This window comes from Siphateles boraxobius, unplaced genomic scaffold, assembly GCF_051911475.1.
Source record: "Siphateles boraxobius isolate OS27281-9 unplaced genomic scaffold, OSU_SipBor_1 31, whole genome shotgun sequence".
NCBI lineage: Eukaryota > Metazoa > Chordata > Actinopteri > Cypriniformes > Leuciscidae > Siphateles > Siphateles boraxobius.
This window is the reverse complement of record NW_027508931.1, coordinates 7,069,072-7,090,615: the sequence shown is the minus strand read 5'-3', so window position 1 is coordinate 7,090,615 and position 21,544 is coordinate 7,069,072. Positions and strand designations below refer to the sequence as shown.

The window sequence follows — 21,544 nt, the reverse complement described above, 5'->3', positions numbered from 1 at the left end:
ACTCTAGATACATTTGGGTCACATCATGGCTTTCTGGAATGGTACTTAATAATATAATGATGTATAAAAATAAGATTAAATGAAAGAAATTGCACTACCTGTGTTTGATGTATTTATTATTTTTGCGGACTGGGTAAGAAAACATGTTTTTCCAAGCAAAATGTCTGGAATCTGCATCAGTAATGTATTCGGATCATATTGGAAGAATTATTCCTTAAAGCGAAACAGTTATTGATAGGTGCATGTATCTATTGGAATATCATCCCTGCATGTGTGCTTCCATTTCATGGTTTGATGAAATGAGTGCTACATACTGCATGCCAAGCAGTTAGTTTGTGTGATGGAGTTTTCAGTTGTTGTTTTTTTGCATTAGCAAATTATCTGACATAACTATAGCTCCATCCACTGGTGAAAGTGTGCATTTAAGGATAGAACAGTTACCTTTGCCTTTATATCTATGTAGCATCAGTCTTGAAGCTTTGTGAGTGTTTCAAAGTGATTTATACTGGAATCATTAGCAGCAGCCTATCTATAATCATATTAAACCTGTTCTAAAGATAAATTCAATCTGCTTTGCCAGCTAACAGAAAATGCTCAGATCCCAAGGCACCCTGTATGATAAAATGTGCCAGAGAGAGCTGTTCTATTCATGGAGGCGGCATATGGCAGTGCAGGATCTGCCATATGCAAATGCAGGGATGAGTTCTTGCATATGCTGCCTGCTGCCCAGCTTCTGCATTTCACTGAGCTGTAGAGTACAGGCTACAGAGCTACGTCAAATGTGTCATTCATTCATGAGTCATTCTATGAAACTGGTGCCTTTTCAAGTTTGATAAGGTTTTTTAAGTAAATTCACTTAATGATATTAAACATTCTCTCTAGCTCATGTGTTTAAGTTTTAAACAAATGTATTGTGCCATCTCAAGCTAAATTTTTGAATTTTTATTGTATTTTAACTAGATTTAAAGAGTTAGTTCACCCAAGTTTACTCGCCCTCATGTCGTTCCAAACACATAAGACTTTAGTTCATCTTCGGAACACAAATGAAGATCTTTTTGATGAAATCTGAGCTTTCTGTCCTTCCATTGACAAGCTATGCTACTGCCACTTTGACGCTTCAAAAAGTTCATAAAGAGATCGTAAAAATATGAATTGGGCGGTTTAGCCCAAATTTCATGAAGAGACTCAATCGCTGTATATGATGAACATATACATTCATCAACTCACACATCCATTGTGGTAAACGAGGCTCAAGCTTGTACGCTTGATGTGCGAGAACCAATGAGGTTCATTCTTGTTATTTTTTTATTTAAATCAATGAATATTAAATAAATGTAATCCCATTAATCCTCCATCCTTTCAGGAAATGAACACTTCTTATTCACTCACTCATTTATTAAATAAAATCTAAAAACATATAGAGAAATGCTATCTTTTCAAATGGGTTTCAAAAGTTTCAAAATTTGCAAAAAATAATGGATGACAACTTTTACTGTCATATATAATACAAAAAGGCACTCGCCTTTTAGAAGGACCTTTGTTTAAGGAGCTGTGGGCCAAAAAGCATTTGAAAAGTCGAAGGTTCAGAATTGTGTTAGTATTGCTCAATAAAGACTCACCGAGATACCACAGTTCTGTGTATCATGTGTATCATGCTATCATGCAGTTCTGATGGTAGACAGCGGTTAAATTTACATGTAAAGACAAGCCTTTGGAAAAGAGAGGTGTTTTTCCTAGGAGTGATCAGAGATTTCAGGTCTAGTTTTGTTTTCTAATATTGCTGTTTCCTGTGCCTTGCTTAAAGATATGTGATGTGTATTGTGTATCACGTGACTCAGTAGATAGTGTTTGTAAATCACAAAGTTCTATTGTAGTGTAATGGAAACCAGTCTGATCCGCTTCACCTGTGTCACCTTGACCTAATATGACACAATGTACAAATAAATCAATTACATTCATGCTCTAGAGACACACTTTTATAAATAGATTACAACAGTGACTATACCCCCGTAACATAAAAACCCTTTTTATTATTCCTGGTAATGATGCCCCTTAAATAGCAGTGGACGTTTCCAATCTCTGCCTCCAGGTGTCAGTGTTTCTAAATTTCACAACCTTTGCCCATTACTGAACGTGTCAAATGCTGTTTTGCCCACGTTAATCAAACCACCGAGCAGTAGTTGTTCTTTATTTTCATATTGGGGCTGTAGATATAATTGTTTGCAGTATGGAGATGTCAGTAATGCATTTATACAAACACCCACCCATTCCAACCTTAAAAATACATTGCAACGTTTTCAAAAATGCCTTAGCAGTTGCATAGCAATACCCTGACAACCACACATAAAAAACCTAGCATCATGACGACGAGTTTTGCACAAGAACTACTCGCATTGAAATGGGAAAATGGAAAACCAAAAAAATTATTTAAATTTCTACATATTGCTCTAGATGTTTATATGTGCTCTTAGCTAGACAGCATCTATAATGTTTTAAACCTTACTTTATGTCTTGTTAAATGTGTAAACGTGTGTATATGCACTCTCTCATTAACAAAGCTGAAACACTGTAGTATATCATTTGTGCCTGACGTTCAAAAGTTTGAAGTCTGTAAGATTTCTTTTTTTTTTTATGAAACTAATACATTTAATTAGAAAAGATGCATTAAATTAATTGAAAGTGACAGTAAGGACATTTGGTGAATATAAAACATACTGTTGAATATGAACTTTCTATTCATTATTTAATCATGAAAAAAAAGTATCAGTTTCCACAAAAATACTATGCAGCACAACTGTTTTCAACATTGCTAAGCGATGTTTCTTGAGCAGCAAATCAACATCAGGATGATTTCTGAAGGCTAATTCTGCATAATTCTGAAATAGAAAACGGTTATTTCAATTTGTAATAATATTTCACAATTTAACCGTTTTTACTGCATTTTTAACTAAACAAATACAGCTTTAGTGAGCATAAGGACTTCTTTCAAAAACATTACAATCTTACCGACCCCAAACTTTTGAACGATAGTGTTTCATTCGTGATACCTTGCTTTCCTTCTATCTTTGCACCTGGCAATCCTCATGAATTTACGCAAATATTATATACATGTTAGTTATTATAAAAGTTCATAATATTGTGTTACTTTCTCTCATTCTACATGCTCTACGTGTGATTCTGTATGAGAATAACACCTAGAATAACACCCATGCTTGTTAGGCCATAGCAACTATTCACTTCTCGTCTCTGTGTGCCCATTTATGTCTGTGTTTGTGTCACTAACCCTGACTGTCACACCTCTGTATATCTGTCTAATTTATCAGTCTCTCTTAGATTGTCAGCAGTCTTCTGCTTCAGTACCGCCAACCTCCCCACATCTGAGGCGCGGGAGGGCATCTACGGGCCACAGGTAACCCGTCCTTTGGAGGAACTCGCTCTATACAGCGTCCTCTTTCACTCTATTTCTCACAGAGAAAAATGTCACACCTACTGTAGGGTCATGCAGTCACAAATATTGTTAACAACACCACCCACTTTGTCACACTTTTACAATGCAATTGAAAAACACTACTGATCAAAATTTTGTAATGAATTTATTTATTTTTTAATGATCCTTCAGAAATCATTCTAATATGCTGATTTGGTGCTTAAGAAACATTTTTTATCATTATCAATGAAAAAAAATTTGAAACCGAGATACACTACCATTTAAAAGTTTTACGGTTTAAAAAAAAAGATTTTATTAAGCAAGGACGCATGAAATTGTTTAAAAGTGACAGTAAACACATTTATAAAGTTACAAAAGATTTCTACTTTAACACTGATAACAATAAGAGCCTTTATTATTAACTGAGCACCAACAATAAATGCACAAAATCAGTATATTAGAATGATTTCTGAAGGATCATGTGACACTGAAGTCTGGAGTAATGGCTGCTGGAAATTTCCTGTGCCTTGCTTAAAGATATGTGATGTGTATTGTGTATCATGTGACTCAGTAGATAGTGTTTGTAAATCACAAAGTTCTATTGTAGTGTAATGGAAACCAGTCTGATCCGCTTCACCTGTGTCACCTTGACCTAATATGACACAATGTACAAATAAATCAATTACATTCATGCTCTAGAGACACACTTTTATAAATAGATTACAACAGTGACTATCCCCCGTAACATAAAAACCCTTTTTATTATTCCTGGTAATGATGCCCCATAAATAGCAGTGGACGTTTCCAATCTCTGCCTGCAGGTGTCAGTGTTTCTAAATTTCACAACCTTTGCCCATTACTGCCCATTACTGCCCATTTGCCCATTACAAAAGATTTCTACTTTAACACTGATAACAATAAGAGCCTTTATTATTAACTGAGCACCAACAATAAATGCACCAAATCAGTATATTAGAATGATTTCTGAAGGATCATGTGACACTGAAATCTGGAGTAATGGCTGCTGGAAATTCAGCTTTCACATTACAGGAATACATTACATTTTAATATATATTTAAATAGAGAACAGCACATAAATGCTGCCTTGATGAGTCGCCACCATTTTAAGTGAGAAGTTATACATTTGAATTATTCCAAACTTTTGACCGGTAGTGTATGTATGCAAATAAAAAACTTAAGATGCCCTCTCATCACTGTGCTGACAACATTGTTTTCTTCCCAAATACTTTGCCTGCTTAAAAGCTACTAGCTTTTGCACGTGCCCCTGTGTGTCTGTCAAAAGTGAGTTAATGCTTATGTCAGAGCTACTGAATTATTTACATGATTGTTTTTAGCAATTCCTCCAGTTTAACAGGGAACAGGTGATTTCATTTTACACCAACTTATGGTCTCTGTTTCTCTTTTTTTCTCTCTTCTGGCTGTGCCGTTTGTCTTTTTGTAGTCCTAATGTGTTGTTAGCTCTTCAAGAGGACCAGATCCCTGCGGCCAACTCCAGACTTCCATGTGACCCTTTCAACTGTCTGGCCCATCATTCTCATCTTTATGGCCCTTAGCCTCCTGTCAATCAACTGTCAGTGGCCTATCCTTACAGAGACAGATGAAGGGGGCGGGGCACATCAGTCAATCATGACCTCGAGCCAATCAGATGCCTCTTTCCATGCGTGTTTGATCCCAGAGGAGCCCAACCTAATTTCTCTCCCAATCACTGAGGTTGGATGATTATTCAATGGTGCTTATTATGAAAGTACTAATTATCATGTTGCGTGAGATGCGAGCAAACGGAAATGGATTGATGCACTTATTTATCTATTTATTATTTAATTAATGTATTTGTGTTTTTGTTTGTTTATTTTAAAATATTATTTGTGGTATGTCTGATTATTTGAATATGAATATGGTTTTGGATACGGATACAGCTTTGCTTGAAAATACACTTTTAAACCACAAAAATAGTGTCAATTACATCAACCCAGTATGAGAGGCCACTTAAGCACCATTATCAGTCTAAGCTAATATTAGACTTTTTTAAAAAGCACAAAAACGTGTGACATAATAGAAAGAGATGTTTGAATGGTTGAATATAGGTGATACTGGTTAAATGAACTATTGAGACTTTCGACAAATAGAAACAATGTTCAATGTGATATTTGAGTGACTTTTATTTCAACCTTTAAGCTCCTGGGATGATGTTTGCGTTTCAGTGATAATACAATTGAGTTTTGCTCTCAGCTTATTTAACGTAATTGCACATGGAATTTGTTTCTTTGTCCTTTTTTAACCGTTTATTGCTCTGCATATGCATAAAGATTATATTTTTTACCTTAATTGTTTTTTTCTATCGCTGAAGTGATGTCAGATAAGTCTTTGAGGTTTGAGTGGACATGAAGGCCTAGTTTAGTACCTGATGGACAAAAATCATTGAGGAAGTGGCATTATAGCTTGAATGGGGCTTGATCCCAGTGCGCTGCTAAATTTGAATATGAAGTGGGTTTATTACTCTCAGATCCGCTCCATAAACAGCATATATATTAGTATCCCATATTCACTAGAATCTCTCTTTACATATCTCCACCTCTCTCGGTTTTATTTTCTCTTTAAGTTATATCTAATCTTGACCTTATATAAAGCACAAACATATTTATCTATGCATTTTGAAACGGGCACAGGATCATTTTAAATCATTTGGCCATCTCTCCTCCAATCACACCGTGATTTGTACCAGCAGGATTAAATATCACATGTCATTGTTTTTATACAGCAGTAAAACCACAGAAACACATTTTCAGTCTCATTGATTGACTGAAAGGTTATTAATGTGTCTAAATGAAGAATACAATCAGCAGCTTCTCAAAGCATAACTATCTCCATTGTGGAACTAGAACAAAGCTCAGTCTATGTAATGCCATACAAAGGACGATTTAAGATAAATGGTCTCATTCACAGTCTCTTTTCGCTCCCGGTTCTCAGTTTCTGTTCAGTCTAACCCATTCATTTGGTGTCTTAGACTATATTAATTTCTTTTCGAGCATTTCCGATAAGATGAGGAGTTTCGGTTTTATTAACTACACATTGTGGTAGATTTCCTGCCTCTGAAGTGAAATAAAGTCAATAACACCCACAATGTCACATGGTGTGGACTGGTGAAAGCATGATCTTGCCGCAGGATATTTTTGTGTGTATGGTCTTAAGCCACATAAGTTTTTCGTGAAATAAAATTTAAAAATAACTCTGACTCCTGTCCTGATTATATGAGACAAAATGTGTGTGAAAGTTTTTGTGTGTGTGTGTGTGTGTGTGTGTGTGTGTGTGTGTGTGTGTGTGTGTGTGTGTGTGTGTGTGTGTGTGTGTGTGTGTGTGTGTGTGTGTGTGTGTGTGTGTGTGTGTGTGTGTGTGTGTGTGTGTGTGTGTGTGTGTGTGTGTGTGTGTGTGTGCATGCATAGCCTACTGTAGTATATCACAACACACATTTGTGTTTGCACCAAGGTCTAGTGGACTGAGCAAATAAACTCCTAATTTTTACAACTCAAATTGTTAAAATTATTTTTTATTGCTTTAGAATTATTGCTTTTATAAAACTGTTGCCAAAAAAATAAAAAGTAAAATCACTTTTCTTTACAATTTCTGTATATTTTAGAATTTTCAAATTCTTTTTTTAATAACCCCAATCAACTTTATAGTGTAGTACAACAGTCTCTAGATCCTAATGGCTAAGCCATAACAGGAGCAAAATGATTCGACTCAGAGACGAATCAAAATCCCCACAGCTTTTTTTCTTTCAGAAAATGATTGCCTAACCTTTGTAATTTTTATCAATTTAATTTAATTTAATACCCTTTATAGCCTACAGTTTTTTTTGTTGTTTGTTTGTTTGTTTTTCTAGTTATTCTTCAATGCAGAGAATCCCCCTGGCAAGGAGTCAAAATTCGGCACAACAACCTCTAATTTCATTGGAAAATGTAGGCTATTCAAAAGATTCGACTCATTGATTTATCAAATCTCCACAAACTAATGTTTTGAGGTCGGTAAGTCAAAACAGTAGGGGGTCAGAGCACAGAGGAAATGACTGGACCAATCGTGTTATCAGAGCGGTTAGTGGGCGGTGATGTGGGCTGTATAGCGATAATGATTTACCCAGTGCGGTGGACTACAGTCGCAGCCAACGAATCTGAGAAAAACACTAAAACCAAGCGTTTCGCCTTACTTTTACGTAACACTAGACCGTTTACTGTCGCCGACATGGACTCCGCTTAAATGCTGTGTAGAAGTTAAACGACCGTTTTTTATGTGCAAAGGATTCTGTTTGTAAAACAAGTATTTTAAATGTTGGAACGAACTAAAGAAAACATGAGTGAATTGAGGAGAAACGCAATCAGGAGGAAGTCTAAGCCGAAGAAGACAGGAGGGTCGGCGAAGGAATGCCCGGAATCCTCAGGTGAGTGCAGCGGTCAGGTGTGACCGGATAGTCCGCTTATGGGGTTATCCTTCTCATGTCAAACGTCCAATACACCGGATACATTTACCAGCCTTCAGGAAAAACTGCTATCTTGTCAGGCTTGTGGAAATATTTTCTTCGCTCAGGAAATATGATTAGAAATGGCATGCGATAACGACACACTTCTGATAGGTCTATAGCTAAAACTTTTTAAAATTATTTTTTTTAGGTGGGCGATATGACAAAAATGTCATACCAGGAGTAGATTACTGTACCTCTCCTGCCCACTAAAGCTGCGATGATCTATTTACATAATTTATAAATGATATGCCTATAACATTTATAGCCTATTGATATATTTAACAATATATCGTTGTAAGGATATATTGTATAGGCTTATTGTCTTAATTATCAGCCCTTGACATGTTTTTACCTGCAAAATATTTGTGTATTTGAACCCACAGAATTTTTAGTATTAATATTAATTAATAATAAAACATTTGTAAATATTTTTGATATTCAGAAAATGTTTTACATGTAATTATACAGTATATATATATATATATATATATATATATATATATATATATATATTTATATATAATTACATGTAAAACATTTTTCTATATAGCCCACATTTATATAAAAGTACATGTAAAACACACACACACACACACACATTATATATATATATATATATATATATATATATATATATATATATAATAGCATAAACATGTTTGTAAAGTTTCCTGTTGATGCCTGTTGGAGAATGCAGATAGTTAGATCCATATAAAAGGCCTGAATCCTTTGATTAAATATTTATTTTTTTAAAAAAACTTTAACAGATATACTTTTTGAGTTGTCTTTTTAGTTCTTAGTTAGTTTTAATACAAAACCAGTTCATACAATCTTGTAGTGCTCAAATTCATGATCGTAGTTTCCCTTAATCTCTGACAGCACACAAGAGATTTGGGAAAGTGCATGGAATAAATGCCATACTCCATTTTCTTCTTTGGAAGAAAGCCTGTTTGTACTGTAAGCTCAGGATATGAGAGTGAACAAGTCCCAACGGGTTGAGTTATAGTGTTTTCGTTGCAATAGTGACATGTCTCATCTCTGACTATGAACCAGCATGCATAATTCTGTAGCTTAAGGTCAGTGTATGTGCAAAAACTGGATTGAGTCAGTCTGTGTTTATAGGGATAACAGCCTACTGTCAAGAATACTCTGCATGGCACAGCACAGACACTGATGTATAGAAGTCAATTGGTGCCATAGAGTCCAGTGTGACTGTGACTGGATGAATGCCAATGCATAATTTGCCTTTCAACAAAAGCAAAACATTGTGTTCCTTTGGATATTGCTGCATATGAATTCAATTGTAAGGTTTTAATTTATTTAGGTCAGGCAAAAAGTGATTTGATTATCTCTATAATACAGTGTTTATTCTTAAGGTTGGCTATTCATTATTGTCAGTTCAGAGAACTTTTGGTCCTGTATCTTATTGAAATGGCTGCAGTAGGTGACCCGGTCTCATTTATTTATCCGGTGAACATCCACTTTCTGTGCTTGTTATCTTTACTCTTCAGTGAATCGGAATGAGCGTGCGGAGCTCAAAGTGGAGTTACATTGTTGTTGATGTTGATGTCTTTGGGAGTTGAATAGTTAGAAGTTGGATCTTTCCTGATTCACGTTGCTCTTAGGAGTAATTTGTTTAGTTAATTAGCTTCCAACATGTGAAACTATCCAAAAATACAAATTGAAATGCAATATCTCCAACAACTTTACCAAACAATTCTGTACAATTTATAGTAAAAAATTATAATATATTAGAGGCTATCAGGGGGCGTATTTATGTGTATCTTATAGGGGTGGAACGGTAGCCTACATGTAGGCTATTCACATTGAACCGAAACGGTACATGCGTCACGGTTCGGTGTACGATTTTAAACGGATAATACACGGTATAAAAATAAATAAAAATATCGCTCTAAATAGCGATAAATTTCGCTCTATTCGCGTTTGGTGTGAACGCAGCATGATGAACAGGCTGCGATGTCAAGATTGCAATGCTGGAGTGTGTGTGTGTGTGTGTGTGTGTGTGTGTGTGTATGTGTGTGTGTGTGTGTGTGTGTGTGTGTGTGTGTGTGTGTGTGTGTGTGTGTGTGTGTGTGTGTGTGTGTGTGCGTGCGCGCGCGAGAGAGAGATAGGCGCAGGCGCGATCGAACTGTGTGTGTGAGAGAGAAAGGCGCGGGCGCGATCAAACAGTGGAAACATAAAAACATACTCCGTCATTTTGTTCATACAGGACATTCAAACTGCAAAGTGTTTACTTATATTTGTGTACACTCTCAATAAAACCCTACATTGTGCTTTTGTCACACTCTAAACTCTTGTCAAACTGTAACCTACAACTGTCAGTGACACCCAACCAAAATCACACACACACACTACAGATATACTACAGTAGGCTATGCATGCACACACACACACACACACACACACACACACACACAAACACACACACACACACACACACACACACACACACACACACACACACACACACACACACACACACACACACACACACACACACACACACACACACACACACACTGTTTTAAAAGGAAAGCATTTATATCCAACTCCATTTCAAAACAGTCTGTGGGTTCCATCTTTTGGACATTCAACATATCGCATTGGATTTCATTTCTTGTCCTCGGAGCACTAATCTGTTTATTTTTAAGTTACACATTCTACATTGATTAAAAAGAAAAGAAAATGTGTTTTTAATGGTAGTATTATTTTATACGGAAATCAATTATTTATAATTCAGATGAGAATAAAGTTAGGTTAATTAAAATTAAGGAAAACAAATATTATTCTTAAATATAGCAAATTAATTTTAAATTCATTCAGGTACAATTACCAAACATATCGCAAGATCTTTTTGTCTTTGTTTTAATTTAATTAATAAACTAATTATATAAAACTATTGTCAGTGCACTACAAATAAACTGGTTCTATGCCTTTATTAATAAAACTTATTTAAAAAATACAAGGCTTAGACATTTTTAAAAATGCCTTCTGCATTTTTGTTTTGCTTTTCACTCCATTGTACCGAAAACATACCGAACCGTGATGTCTGAACCGAGGTATGAACCGAACCGTGACTTCTGTGTACGGCTACCACTAAAAGTTCTCCTAAATAGCTGTAAAAGTTCTTAGACATTTACATTTTTAAATTTAAGCATTTAGCAAACGCTTTCATCCAAAGCGACTTACAAATGAGGAGGGCAATAGAAGCAATCAAACCAACAAAAGGGCAACAATATATGCAAGTGCTGTGACTAGTCCCAGTTCTGTCATGACAACTTTCTGGAGATTGATAGAGAATGGTATGGTAATAGAGATTGGCATGGTAATAGAGATGGCAATGTTAATGTTGGCCTTGGCGGAATAGATCTGCTACTGCTGCTGTAGAGCAAGTACGAGACTTGCTACTGCCAATACATTCACAGACATTGCTGTGATTGTGTAAGACATGCTTACACATTATACACACATGTAACATATGATTTAACCCCTGTAGCAGATCTATGGCTACTGGTGGAGGTGGGGAAGGTGGAGGGATTCTAAAAGCGCACTGCATAGGCCTACTGCTACCAGCAACACCGGTATTTGTTTGAATGTTGAGCCGCAGCTCATTGGATGCTGATGCAACAGCACAACACTGTTTTCAACTAAAAACGGACGACTTTTTATGTGTTTTGGTCGTTTATTTACATGACAACTGCACTTTGGGTGCCTGACAACACAAACAAAAATACGCGAATCTCTGAAGACAATGACATCATGCACATGTGTATTACATGTTTCATCGCCATCTAATGGCCTGGCAGAAGAATACAGCGTATTTAGTCGTTTCGTGGATCCAAGTGAAAGGGGATCGTTTTGATAATGAAGTCGTCTGTACGCGGAAAACTCAAAGAAAAAACTCCACAGTTTTAAGCATATCCTTGTCGTATAAATGTACCCAAAGACTCATCAGTCTGCGCTAGAGTTTCATGCCAGACTTAGTTATTTTGTCCAGAACAGTACATGTAGCAAGTTTTATTTTATTTCATTTTTTTATAAATAGATATAGAATAGTAAGTGTTAGTATTAATTGGTCGAGTGATGATGGAAAAGATGCGTATTCTGGTGTTTCTTGAAAATGGCTAAAGACTCGAGTTGAGATAGGTAGGTCATTGAGATAGAACAGTCAAGGTAAAGATCAGTGAAAATGATTTTGTTCCTCTTTGTGATGGCACCACAAGGCGCTGTTCACTTGCAGAACGCAGGCGTTTCTCCAAGTGGTGTAGTGAGTTTAGGCATTGGGGTGCAGAGCAAGTGTTGTTCTATAGGCAACCATCAGTGCCTAGAAATTGATGCGAGCGGCAATTGGCAACAAGTGCAATTTTAATTTTAAGAAGAGGTGTGAGCATTTACATCACAAAATACAATTATTTGAAAGAAAGAAAGAGAAAGAAAGAAAGCAAAAGAAAGAAAGAGAAAGAAAGAAAGAAAGAATAGAGATTATTGCACATAAACAGGAAAAAGCACTGGGACCCTTAGCTATTTTCTGAAATTTATGCTTTATGTATTTTTAGAAATGCTTTTGTCTTCAAACTTTGGGGATTTGATTAAATGAACTAATTTTTGTTAGTTTTCACTAACACAAGTTGTTGTAAAAGGTAACTATTAACTGTTGGTGGCACTTCACTAAATCCTATGTTTCCTCTGTGACACTGAAGTCAGTGTTTTAGGGGTTTCAGGTCAGACTCAGGTAAGACGGATCTGTGGTCGCAAAATCACACAGCCAAAGACTTTGTTGTGAATCGTGTATTCTGGAGTAGCAGGGCTGTAGTTTGTGATGTGAAAGATGTGATCAAGAGGGGCTGTAAATAACTCATGGACTTATGTAACTCATACACACCCTTCATTATCCTCCAGTAAATATTTAAGGATGAGGCGGACCAGCCACAGGAAATGGGTCATTATTTCAGCTTTAACACTGAGATCTAGACTAAAATAAATATTGTCATATCAGCAAATAATAGACACAATACTCGACACAATACTCTTATCTTTAGGGATGTTACTCTACATAGCTTTTTAAAGGCAGGTATACATGTAGAAACATCCAGCAGGGGGCAGTATGATATAAAAAAAACCCCAAAAAACTCTGTGCCCAGAGCCTAATGGACATTTCTGATGCTATTTCTGAAATTGAGACATAAAGCTTAGTGTTAAAGGAACACTCCACCGTTTTTTGAAATAGGGGTTATTCACAGTCTCCCCTACATTAAGATAGGTGGGCAAAAGCATTTTTTGTCTCAGTGCAGGCATTATCTTAGTTTGGCAGCGCCGACAATAGCTTAGCTTAGCATAATGAATGGAATCCTATGTTAAGAGGTAGCAGGTCTTGAGTAAAAGTGATCAAAAAAAATTAAAAAACACCTAATTACTTCTTGTGGCCTGCGTATTCACAACGAGTACAAATAGCAATTCAGATTAAGACTAGGTGATTTCCTAGGCAGATATTGATTTGGGACTATATTAGGGTGAATCACAGGCAAAGCACTGCTACTTGGGCGCAGTCATATCACGCAACACCTGAAATCCCCCAACTTCCGTCTACATAACATACCGGCATTACCTGACCTGCACTGAGAATCTTCGCTTTTGGATTGTGTTTAGTTTGAGAAGTTACAGCAAACATGGTAATTACCGGCAAAAGGTTGTGAGAGGACATACAAGAACAATGATCCCTCTAAGCTGCGCGCGTGATGCGCACTTCTGATGCTGAGGCCGCGCACTTCTGAAGCCGCGGCCGCGCAGAAAAGATTAAAATGCCACGCAGAGGACTGACTCGAAATGTTTGGGGAAATCCATTTGAATGTAGTTTAAGTGAGAAATAATTTCAGTGCTCTGGTCAACCGCTATAGAGTGAAAACTGGCGAATGCAGTTTACAGGTTTCATAGAAAGAGAATGATGTGAGCACGTGTGATTGGCAGTGAGTCTTGCGTGCGGACCAAATAGCTCAATACGAGAGGCAACGAGAAACGCAGACATGTGAAATAAAATCACATCATAATGTTTTAAAGAAGAGTGGTTTGATAAAAGTCGTTTTTTTGTATTATATTATATTAGGCCTATATTTTATTATATTATAAGCCTAAATAAAGAATCTCATGGGCTCATTGCCATTAAAAACTTTGAAACCCCCTGCTAAAGAAAATATAGGAAATTCTTAAGCAATAAACAATCATTTAACTTTGATGGTTTAATGCTTCCTGTACACAATTAATTGACTGTACAAAAACACTTTATGTTTTTCCCGAACCATCTCAGTGTAACAGCTTACTTTTCTTTCATACTATATTCTATTATTGTAAAGAATTGAACTGTCCTGCAGAAGATTTTGTTAATTATTTTTCATAGGATTTATTGGTAAAGAATGTACAGTTAACAGCACTGTAAAAAAATATCAGGTAACCTAAAATGTGCTTCATTTAGTGACTTCTTAATTAACTGCTTGTTTTTCAAAAATATGATTTAATACCAATAAGTTACATCAAGGGTCAAATAAAATAGAAATGCCACATTCAAGTTAAAAGTTACAACTGAATGTTGAAACCATTGTGTTTCTTCGTATGCTGTACAGGTCAGGTATAAAGAATATGTTTGCTCAGGTGGCGAAATATGTCCGCCCAATAGAAAAAAGTTTTGCTCAGCAAGAAAAAAAAATTAGAGGGAACATTGTACAAGAATGTAATGTTTCACAGAATTCCACCGAATGTGGAACTGAGAAATCGATGGCTAGCTGCTCAGGATATCTGTACTTCAACACCTCACTACAAAATTAGCCAGTGTTTGCAAAGAGCATTTTGCAACCGGAGGATTATGTTGAAAAGTGCTATATAGGACCAGAAAGACGGTACTATGTCTGAAGGATATGCCCATCCCATCCATTTTCAAAGTACAGGCAGAAAAAAGTGCACATGTAAGTTGTCTTTTATTACTCTTCCTTACGTGAATCTGTGTCTTTATTCAGTTGTAAGATAGATGCTGAGAAGCTGTATATAGAGTATGGTTCAAATTGCCTCATCTATTATAACCTCATGTTGAGCTCAACTTGTTTAGCATGAACAACATGATTGAATTTTTTTTTTGCTGTTATCGTTACCTTTGAAAAAATTGGCTCTCATCCTCACGTCCTCAGGCTGTTGAGCGATCGCAACCTCCTTCTCCTGTAGTTCTATTCCCAAAGCACGCAACTCCTCTTCTGAAAACTCTGTTTGTAGAGGTATGGTTCTGGATCTTGACTGTCTGAGAAGTCACCCTCTTCGTCTTGCACAAAATCCCCCATGTCCATCGCCATTCACTAAGTCTACTGTCGGAAAAATAGCCAGCTAATATTTACGCCGGTATGTTGACAGAAGTTGGGGGATTTCAGGTGTTGCGTGATATGACTGCGCCCAAGTAGCAGTGCTTCGCCTATGATTCACCCTAATATAGTCCCAAGTCAATATCTGCCTAGGAAATTGCCTAGTCTTAATCTGAATTGCTATTTGTACTTGTTGTAAATATGCAATCCCCCAAGAAGTATTTAGGTTTTTTTTTTTATTTTTTTTTTATCACTTTTACTCAAGACATGCTACCTGACAACATAGGATTCCATTCATTATGCTAAGCTAAACTAGCGTCGGCACTGCCAAACTAAGACAATGCATGCACTGAGACAAAAATGCTTTTGCCCACCTATCTTAATGTAGGGGAGACGGTGAATAAGCCCTATTTAAAAAAACAGTGGAGTTCCTTTAACAGAGTAGCTTCTGTTGTGTATGTTTGTGTCATCTCATCTTATATTTAGCATCTTTTTTATGTCACTTTCCCCCTTTTCTTGGTATACACAGAGAATGTCTAAAAAGGGGAGAACTGTCACTCTCAGTAAACTTCCTGCTTCTCAACTGGTTGCAGTTCCACTCTGGTTCCATATGAGGGCGCTCACAGGAAGAGTGCAGAATGAATTGAGGTCTATTGACCTATACCCCTCAAAATCCACTTTTCTCAGGATATAATTTTTTTTCTAGTAATTTAAATGTTGTATTCGAAAGGAGATGCAAAGAAATTACTCATTGCTGGGTGTTAGATTTTTTAGAGTCACTTATTTGCTTTAAAAAGTCTTTTGAAATGTCAATGACATCATACACATCGTACCACCAGAGATACTGCTTTATGGCAATCCTTCAGTCACTTTGGAGCTTTCGCGCTCTGCACCAGAGAATGTCTAATATGGGACATTAGACGGGCTCTGTCTGCACTTTTTTTTCTCTCGAGGCATCGACAACACCGCTGACACAGGTAAATACACGTGCTAGAAAAGTTTTTGTTTTGTTGTTTTAAAAGACCACGCCGAAAATACACACACACACACACACACACATATATATACACGATGCCGAATCCAGTCACTGAAGATTAGTGAGTGAAAGTGTGGAAAAAGAAGAGACCGCACACATACTATACGTATGTGTATGTATACATATGTATCCTGTATTTCCTAACACAAGAATAACACAACAAGTACTCAAATTCAATTTAAGTTCCGTGTAAATTTTCTGGTCCCGCTTCAGATGCCACGATGCCATCAAGCGGTATCTCTGGTTGTAATCAGTCCTTCACTGACCAATCAGCATTCATTAGCAGAATGCTAAGGTATAGTGGGCAGCGACTGCTCAACCTGTAAGAAATTGAAAGGACATAAGTACTCGTCTCGTTCATTCAACTTTCGACCTATAACCCATGTTGAATTTGCAAAACCTACAATCAAATCTGAGATTTCTCAGATCGGGTGAAAGAGACAAATTTAGCCGTCCAGCTCCATAGACTCCCATTCATTTTGCACTCATGGGCGATCGCCCCCAATGGAACTCTGGTGGAACTACAACCAAAATTCGGTACAATAGGACTTAATAGGGAGTGGTCAGGCTCTCCGTAGACAGGCTCTGGTATACATCTTTTTTGTTGTTGTTTTTTTAATTCCTGTTTTTTTATCACAGGAATAAATAACATTTTAAAATATATTAAAAATAGATATTTTAAATTCTAATAATAATTTCTAACAACATTCATGTTTTAATGTATGCTAGATCAAATAAATGCAAGATATTTCTTTCAAAAATAGAAAACAACATTTATCCAGGACCACTCAAAGTGATTTTAGTTTTCACAAAGATGTTTTTAAATTACTTGTTATTTTTATGTAAATGCACAGTGGAGGGTTCATCACATTAGTTTTTTATGTTGCACTGTTGTTGTTGTTGTTGTTGTTGTTTTTTGTTGTTGTTGTTGTTGTCTTTTTTTTTGGGGGGGGGGTTATATTCCTGAGAAATTCAATTCAAAATGACGCACTTCCTGTCAGTTTCTGATGATAGGGAGGTCACTTCCATTCTTGCCTATTGTGCAGAACACAATACACGGCAGACAGGATGTTGCAAGGTCTTGTGTTAGTCATATTATACAGTAGACTGGTAATCATGTTAAAAAGGTAGTCTAGGTCTGGTGATGGCGTGCTCTAAAGGATGTAGGATTTTGAGTTGCACCTTATGTAACTTCCTGTCTTTTCATTTGTCTCATTGACTATAGAGTCTTTAAGACCCAGGGTAATTTCACCCTTAGTTGACTCAAAGCTCACCCAGGTCAGATCTCTGCTCTGTTTACCTATGAGAATAAGTGTAGCAGTTTGAGCTCTTATGTACCCCACCCCCTCCACCCGGGGCAGTTCTGCCCATGTCCTTTCCTCTTGATCAATTTGGATGTGATTCATCTGCTTAGCAAACACACTGCAGGGCTGGAGTTTCCTGACTTTTGTCTAGAGTTTCCCCCTTCAAGCTGGAGGAATGGGGCAATCATGTAGCTCGAACATCATGCCTAGGACAGACTCATTTTTGGAGACTTTCAGCACCAGGAGCATCTTGCTGGACTCAAGATTTAATGGAAATTCCTGGAATGGAAGCATAAAACACGTGAATTTCTTCTCAGTGAACGAAGAAACATTGAAATCTTCAGTTTTTAAGTAAAAAGCTTTCTGAAAAAATCCTCTCTTCCTTAATCTCGCCGTATATAGGATCGTTTGGATCTTTAAGAGCGTGATTTTTGTAAACTGGACTGCTTTTTATAGGTGTGCACAAGAGGGAATTAGAGAGGAAGTGGTGATACAGTGAATATTTTTGTCCATTCTTCATCTACAGGAAGCCGGGCTTCGCTTTCTCCCCCTGCTTTCTTGTCACTCCTGTTGTGGAACCCTTTGATTCTTCCCTGCACTTCCATCTTTGTCTTTAACTCATTTTCTCTGTGTACTGGTCTCACTGATGGACATTGATGGATTTTTTGGGCTCTGGCCTCAGGAAAGCTCTCTTCCTCCGCACAGCCTCGGGTAGGTAACCCAACAGTTCTTGCTGTAATGAGCTCCAACATGCCAGCCATGAGAAGTTTTACTATGACTCTGGAAAAGAAAACAGTGGTTGGTTGTCAGAGAATGTAGGCTGTTGATAGAACTCTGACTCTTGCCCGGTTGAGATTTAAAAATGAATGAGTATGAGTAGGAAAGCTGCATCCATATAATCACAAAACAACAGATCATGGGGAATGGATTGAGAAAAATGAAGCATCGTCGAAAGTATTGGTTTTGGCCAACTAAAGGTAATGTTGTGTTTCAGTAACTATTCATGAGTTGTTAGTCGATGTTAAAGGGATAGTTAACCAAAAACAAAATATTTACTCACTCTCATGGCGTTCCAAAAAAAGAAAAAAAATGGTGTCTATATACATCGAAAGTCAATGGGATCCAATGTTGTTTTGAACCCAATTGACTTTCATTCTATGGACAAAAACTTTTCACAATATCTTATTTTGTGTTCTGCTGATGAAAGAAAGTCATACAGATTTGGAATGTCATGAGGGTGAATAAATAATGATATATTTTTTTAGATTTTGGGTGAACTATCTCTTTAAAATACTGCATTAAAAGAAAGAATTTGAGGAGATTTGTGAGCAAGCTACCTGGAGAAGTTTACTATCTTTTTAAAAAAATAAAAAGGATTCACCTTCTAGATGTGGTTATCACAGAAAGAGCTTGGACAAAAAATAAATTACAGAATACACCCACAAATTGTTAACAAAATGTGTAAGTTAAATGTGTTAAGGGTTGAATTCAACATGAAACGAGTTTGCTGCACATTTTTAATCCATATTATTCATTGGATTGTGAAAAATGGTCTCTATATAACAGGTGGTTGCAGTGAAGGGGTTAAACGTACAAGGGCTTGGTGACATCCTTAGAAAGCCGTCAGCCTGCATTATTTAAGCTTATTTTTAAAACGATTGTTTAAAAGTGGAATTCCTTGTGAAAAACTACATTACCCATGATGCTGTACAGAAAATTACACCAATCAGAGAGTTGAAAAAGCAAAACTCTCCAAAATAGTTTTTTAGCTCTGCCTACTCCTATGAAGCACTCTTGGAATTACTCTTGGAAAAATGAATGAAAAATCTGGAACCATCGCCGCTGTTGGGGCAGGCACAGTTACACTCTATACATTTTAAAGACAAGATTACAAAGACAATTTAATCATTAAAATTACATTCTCTGAAAAAAAATGTGTATTAAGAAAGCAGAATACCATAAATTTTGATTTCATGTTGACTTTGTTAGATTAGAGCAGGGGTAGGCAAGTTCGGTCCTAGAGAGCCGCTGTCCTGCAGAATTTAGTTCCAACCCTAATCAAACACACCTGAACAAGCTAATCAATGACTACTAAGGCTATAGGCAGGTGAGGATTTTTTTTTCAGTGTTGGAGCCAACTCTGCAGGACAGCGGCTATCTAGGACCGAACTTGCCTACCCCCTGATTAGAGTATACCATGCAACAGATAATCTCATCAACATGTTTCTTAAAAGTAGGTTTAGGCAATTTCGGAGAGGCTAGCAATAGCAAGCTAGCTTTGAAAGCATGAGAGCCCACCCTCCCTTCAGAGCGCTCTCTAAAGCCACGCCTCCTTTAAAAAACATAGCAGAGCCTGTCTCAAAGCACATAACATGACAATAATAATGAACGTAAACAACTTGCATAGCTCTTACTTGTATCACTTGACTGCTGCAGATTAATTTCGGCTGTTATAGTGTTGACATAGAAACGCATAAATCAGATTCTGAGGACGTGAACAGCTCCGGGCAGGACATCACGTGTTGCCATATCGTAATTATGGTTACGATATGTCGTAAACGCAGCATAATCTCGTTGTTTTGGTTCAGGAGTGAGTGTAAAAGGTGGTGGCTGTTTGTTTTTGGCACTCTATGGCTGTCTGTCTACAACTCTGCATAGCCTCGTGGAACACGTGATGTCTGCGCAAGCAGGGTGCGCGGAGATATGGAAATACATATGTTGACAGGCAGGTATGACATCTTATCATTGCATTCGGACCGATGTGAAGAGTTTCAACCGGTACAACAAAAAGTGTTTATAAAAAAAATGGCCTACCCTACCATTAATAGTTTTACACCGTAACTGGAATTAAGTTTTCTTTTGAAATGGTGCCTAGCTGTTTCAGGGCTAATCCAGACACCCCATTCTCTCTCTTGCACACTGTCTTCTTTCAAATACTCTTGCTTCGAATCAAATGTTGTGATTCATTTCAAAGTTTATTGGTTTGACAAGGCTTAATCTTTTGAAAAAATTAATCGGGGGTGATTAGAATGTCTTTACACGTGTGGTGAACCACAAATACAAAGTTGCTGAAGGAGGGCTGTTTTCTGCTTTTGAAAAACATATTAAATGTTCTCATGCACCTGAATAATGACATCATATCCTTTTTCAATGTACACACTTGATCTTTCCTGTTCTACTTCCCTTTTTAGTTTCTGAGCCATATGAGGACACCACCACCTCCCATTCTTTCCTTTATCCTCTCTGTTTCTGTCTCTTTATATGTAATTTTCCCTCTCTCTATTCACTTTTCCTGTGTGTAGTGTGGTTGTGGTAATAACATTTGTGCTGAAGCACAATATACATGTGGAATTTAATTGATTCTTTTTATTCACTTTCTTATCTTCACATTTATTTACCTTTTTCTTTTTGTATTTATTCTTTCTCTTTTTCACTTTCTTTTTCATGTATTTTTTCCCCGATTCTTATTTATTTATTTATTTATTCTTAATCATACATATTTACAGTTTATTGTCATTTTAGTCCTATAGATAGGGCATTTAAAAAAGAAAAAAATGAAATTAAAGAAATGTCTGATTGTCCAGCAGGTGGCAGAGGTGCTTTGACACTGATGTGCTGAAGCTTGTGAAGTCTGCAATAACTCACTCACTCCACTGCCATTCACAAAACACAGTGCCCAAAATAAGTGACCAGTATGGGCACTTTTGTGTGTGTGTACTGATTCTCCCAGGGTATAAGATGTTGTGTTTATACATCTTTAAATAGTACAAATTAGATTTGTGTGTTAATTACACTTTTTTTTATTTAATTTTTTTATATAGAAAAGGAAAATAGCGACATGGCGAGTGTCAACTTGTGGACAACAATGAGGAACATTTTTGTCAG

The 21,544-nt window shown here is 36.8% G+C and overlaps 2 protein-coding genes across 6 annotated transcripts in view; both read left to right on the top strand.

The window, feature by feature from the left end:
- bicd1a (bicaudal D homolog 1a) overlaps nucleotides 1–6,671 on the top strand; it is a 39,279-nt gene extending 32,608 nt beyond the window's left edge. The window contains exons 8-9 of one of the 3 annotated variants that reach the window (XM_077193595.1): nucleotides 3,334–3,409; nucleotides 4,890–6,671. In XM_077193595.1, coding sequence (XP_077049710.1) covers nucleotides 3,334–3,381 — 48 coding nt within the window. In that variant the 3' untranslated portion in view covers nucleotides 3,382–3,409; nucleotides 4,890–6,671. Of the gene's footprint in view, nucleotides 1–3,323; nucleotides 3,410–4,889 lie in introns of all 3 variants that reach the window. The other 2 variants (XM_077193594.1, XM_077193596.1) reach the window with 2 other exon arrangements.
- An 883-nt stretch (nucleotides 6,672–7,554) lies between these two features.
- The window catches only part of fgd4a (FYVE, RhoGEF and PH domain containing 4a), a 74,294-nt gene continuing 60,304 nt past the window's right edge, over nucleotides 7,555–21,544 (top strand). The window contains exon 1 of one of the 3 annotated variants that reach the window (XM_077193597.1): nucleotides 7,555–7,880. In XM_077193597.1, coding sequence (XP_077049712.1) covers nucleotides 7,769–7,880 — 112 coding nt within the window. In that variant the 5' untranslated portion in view covers nucleotides 7,555–7,768. The remainder of the gene's footprint in view (nucleotides 7,881–21,544) is intronic. The other 2 variants (XR_013186064.1, XM_077193601.1) reach the window with 2 other exon arrangements.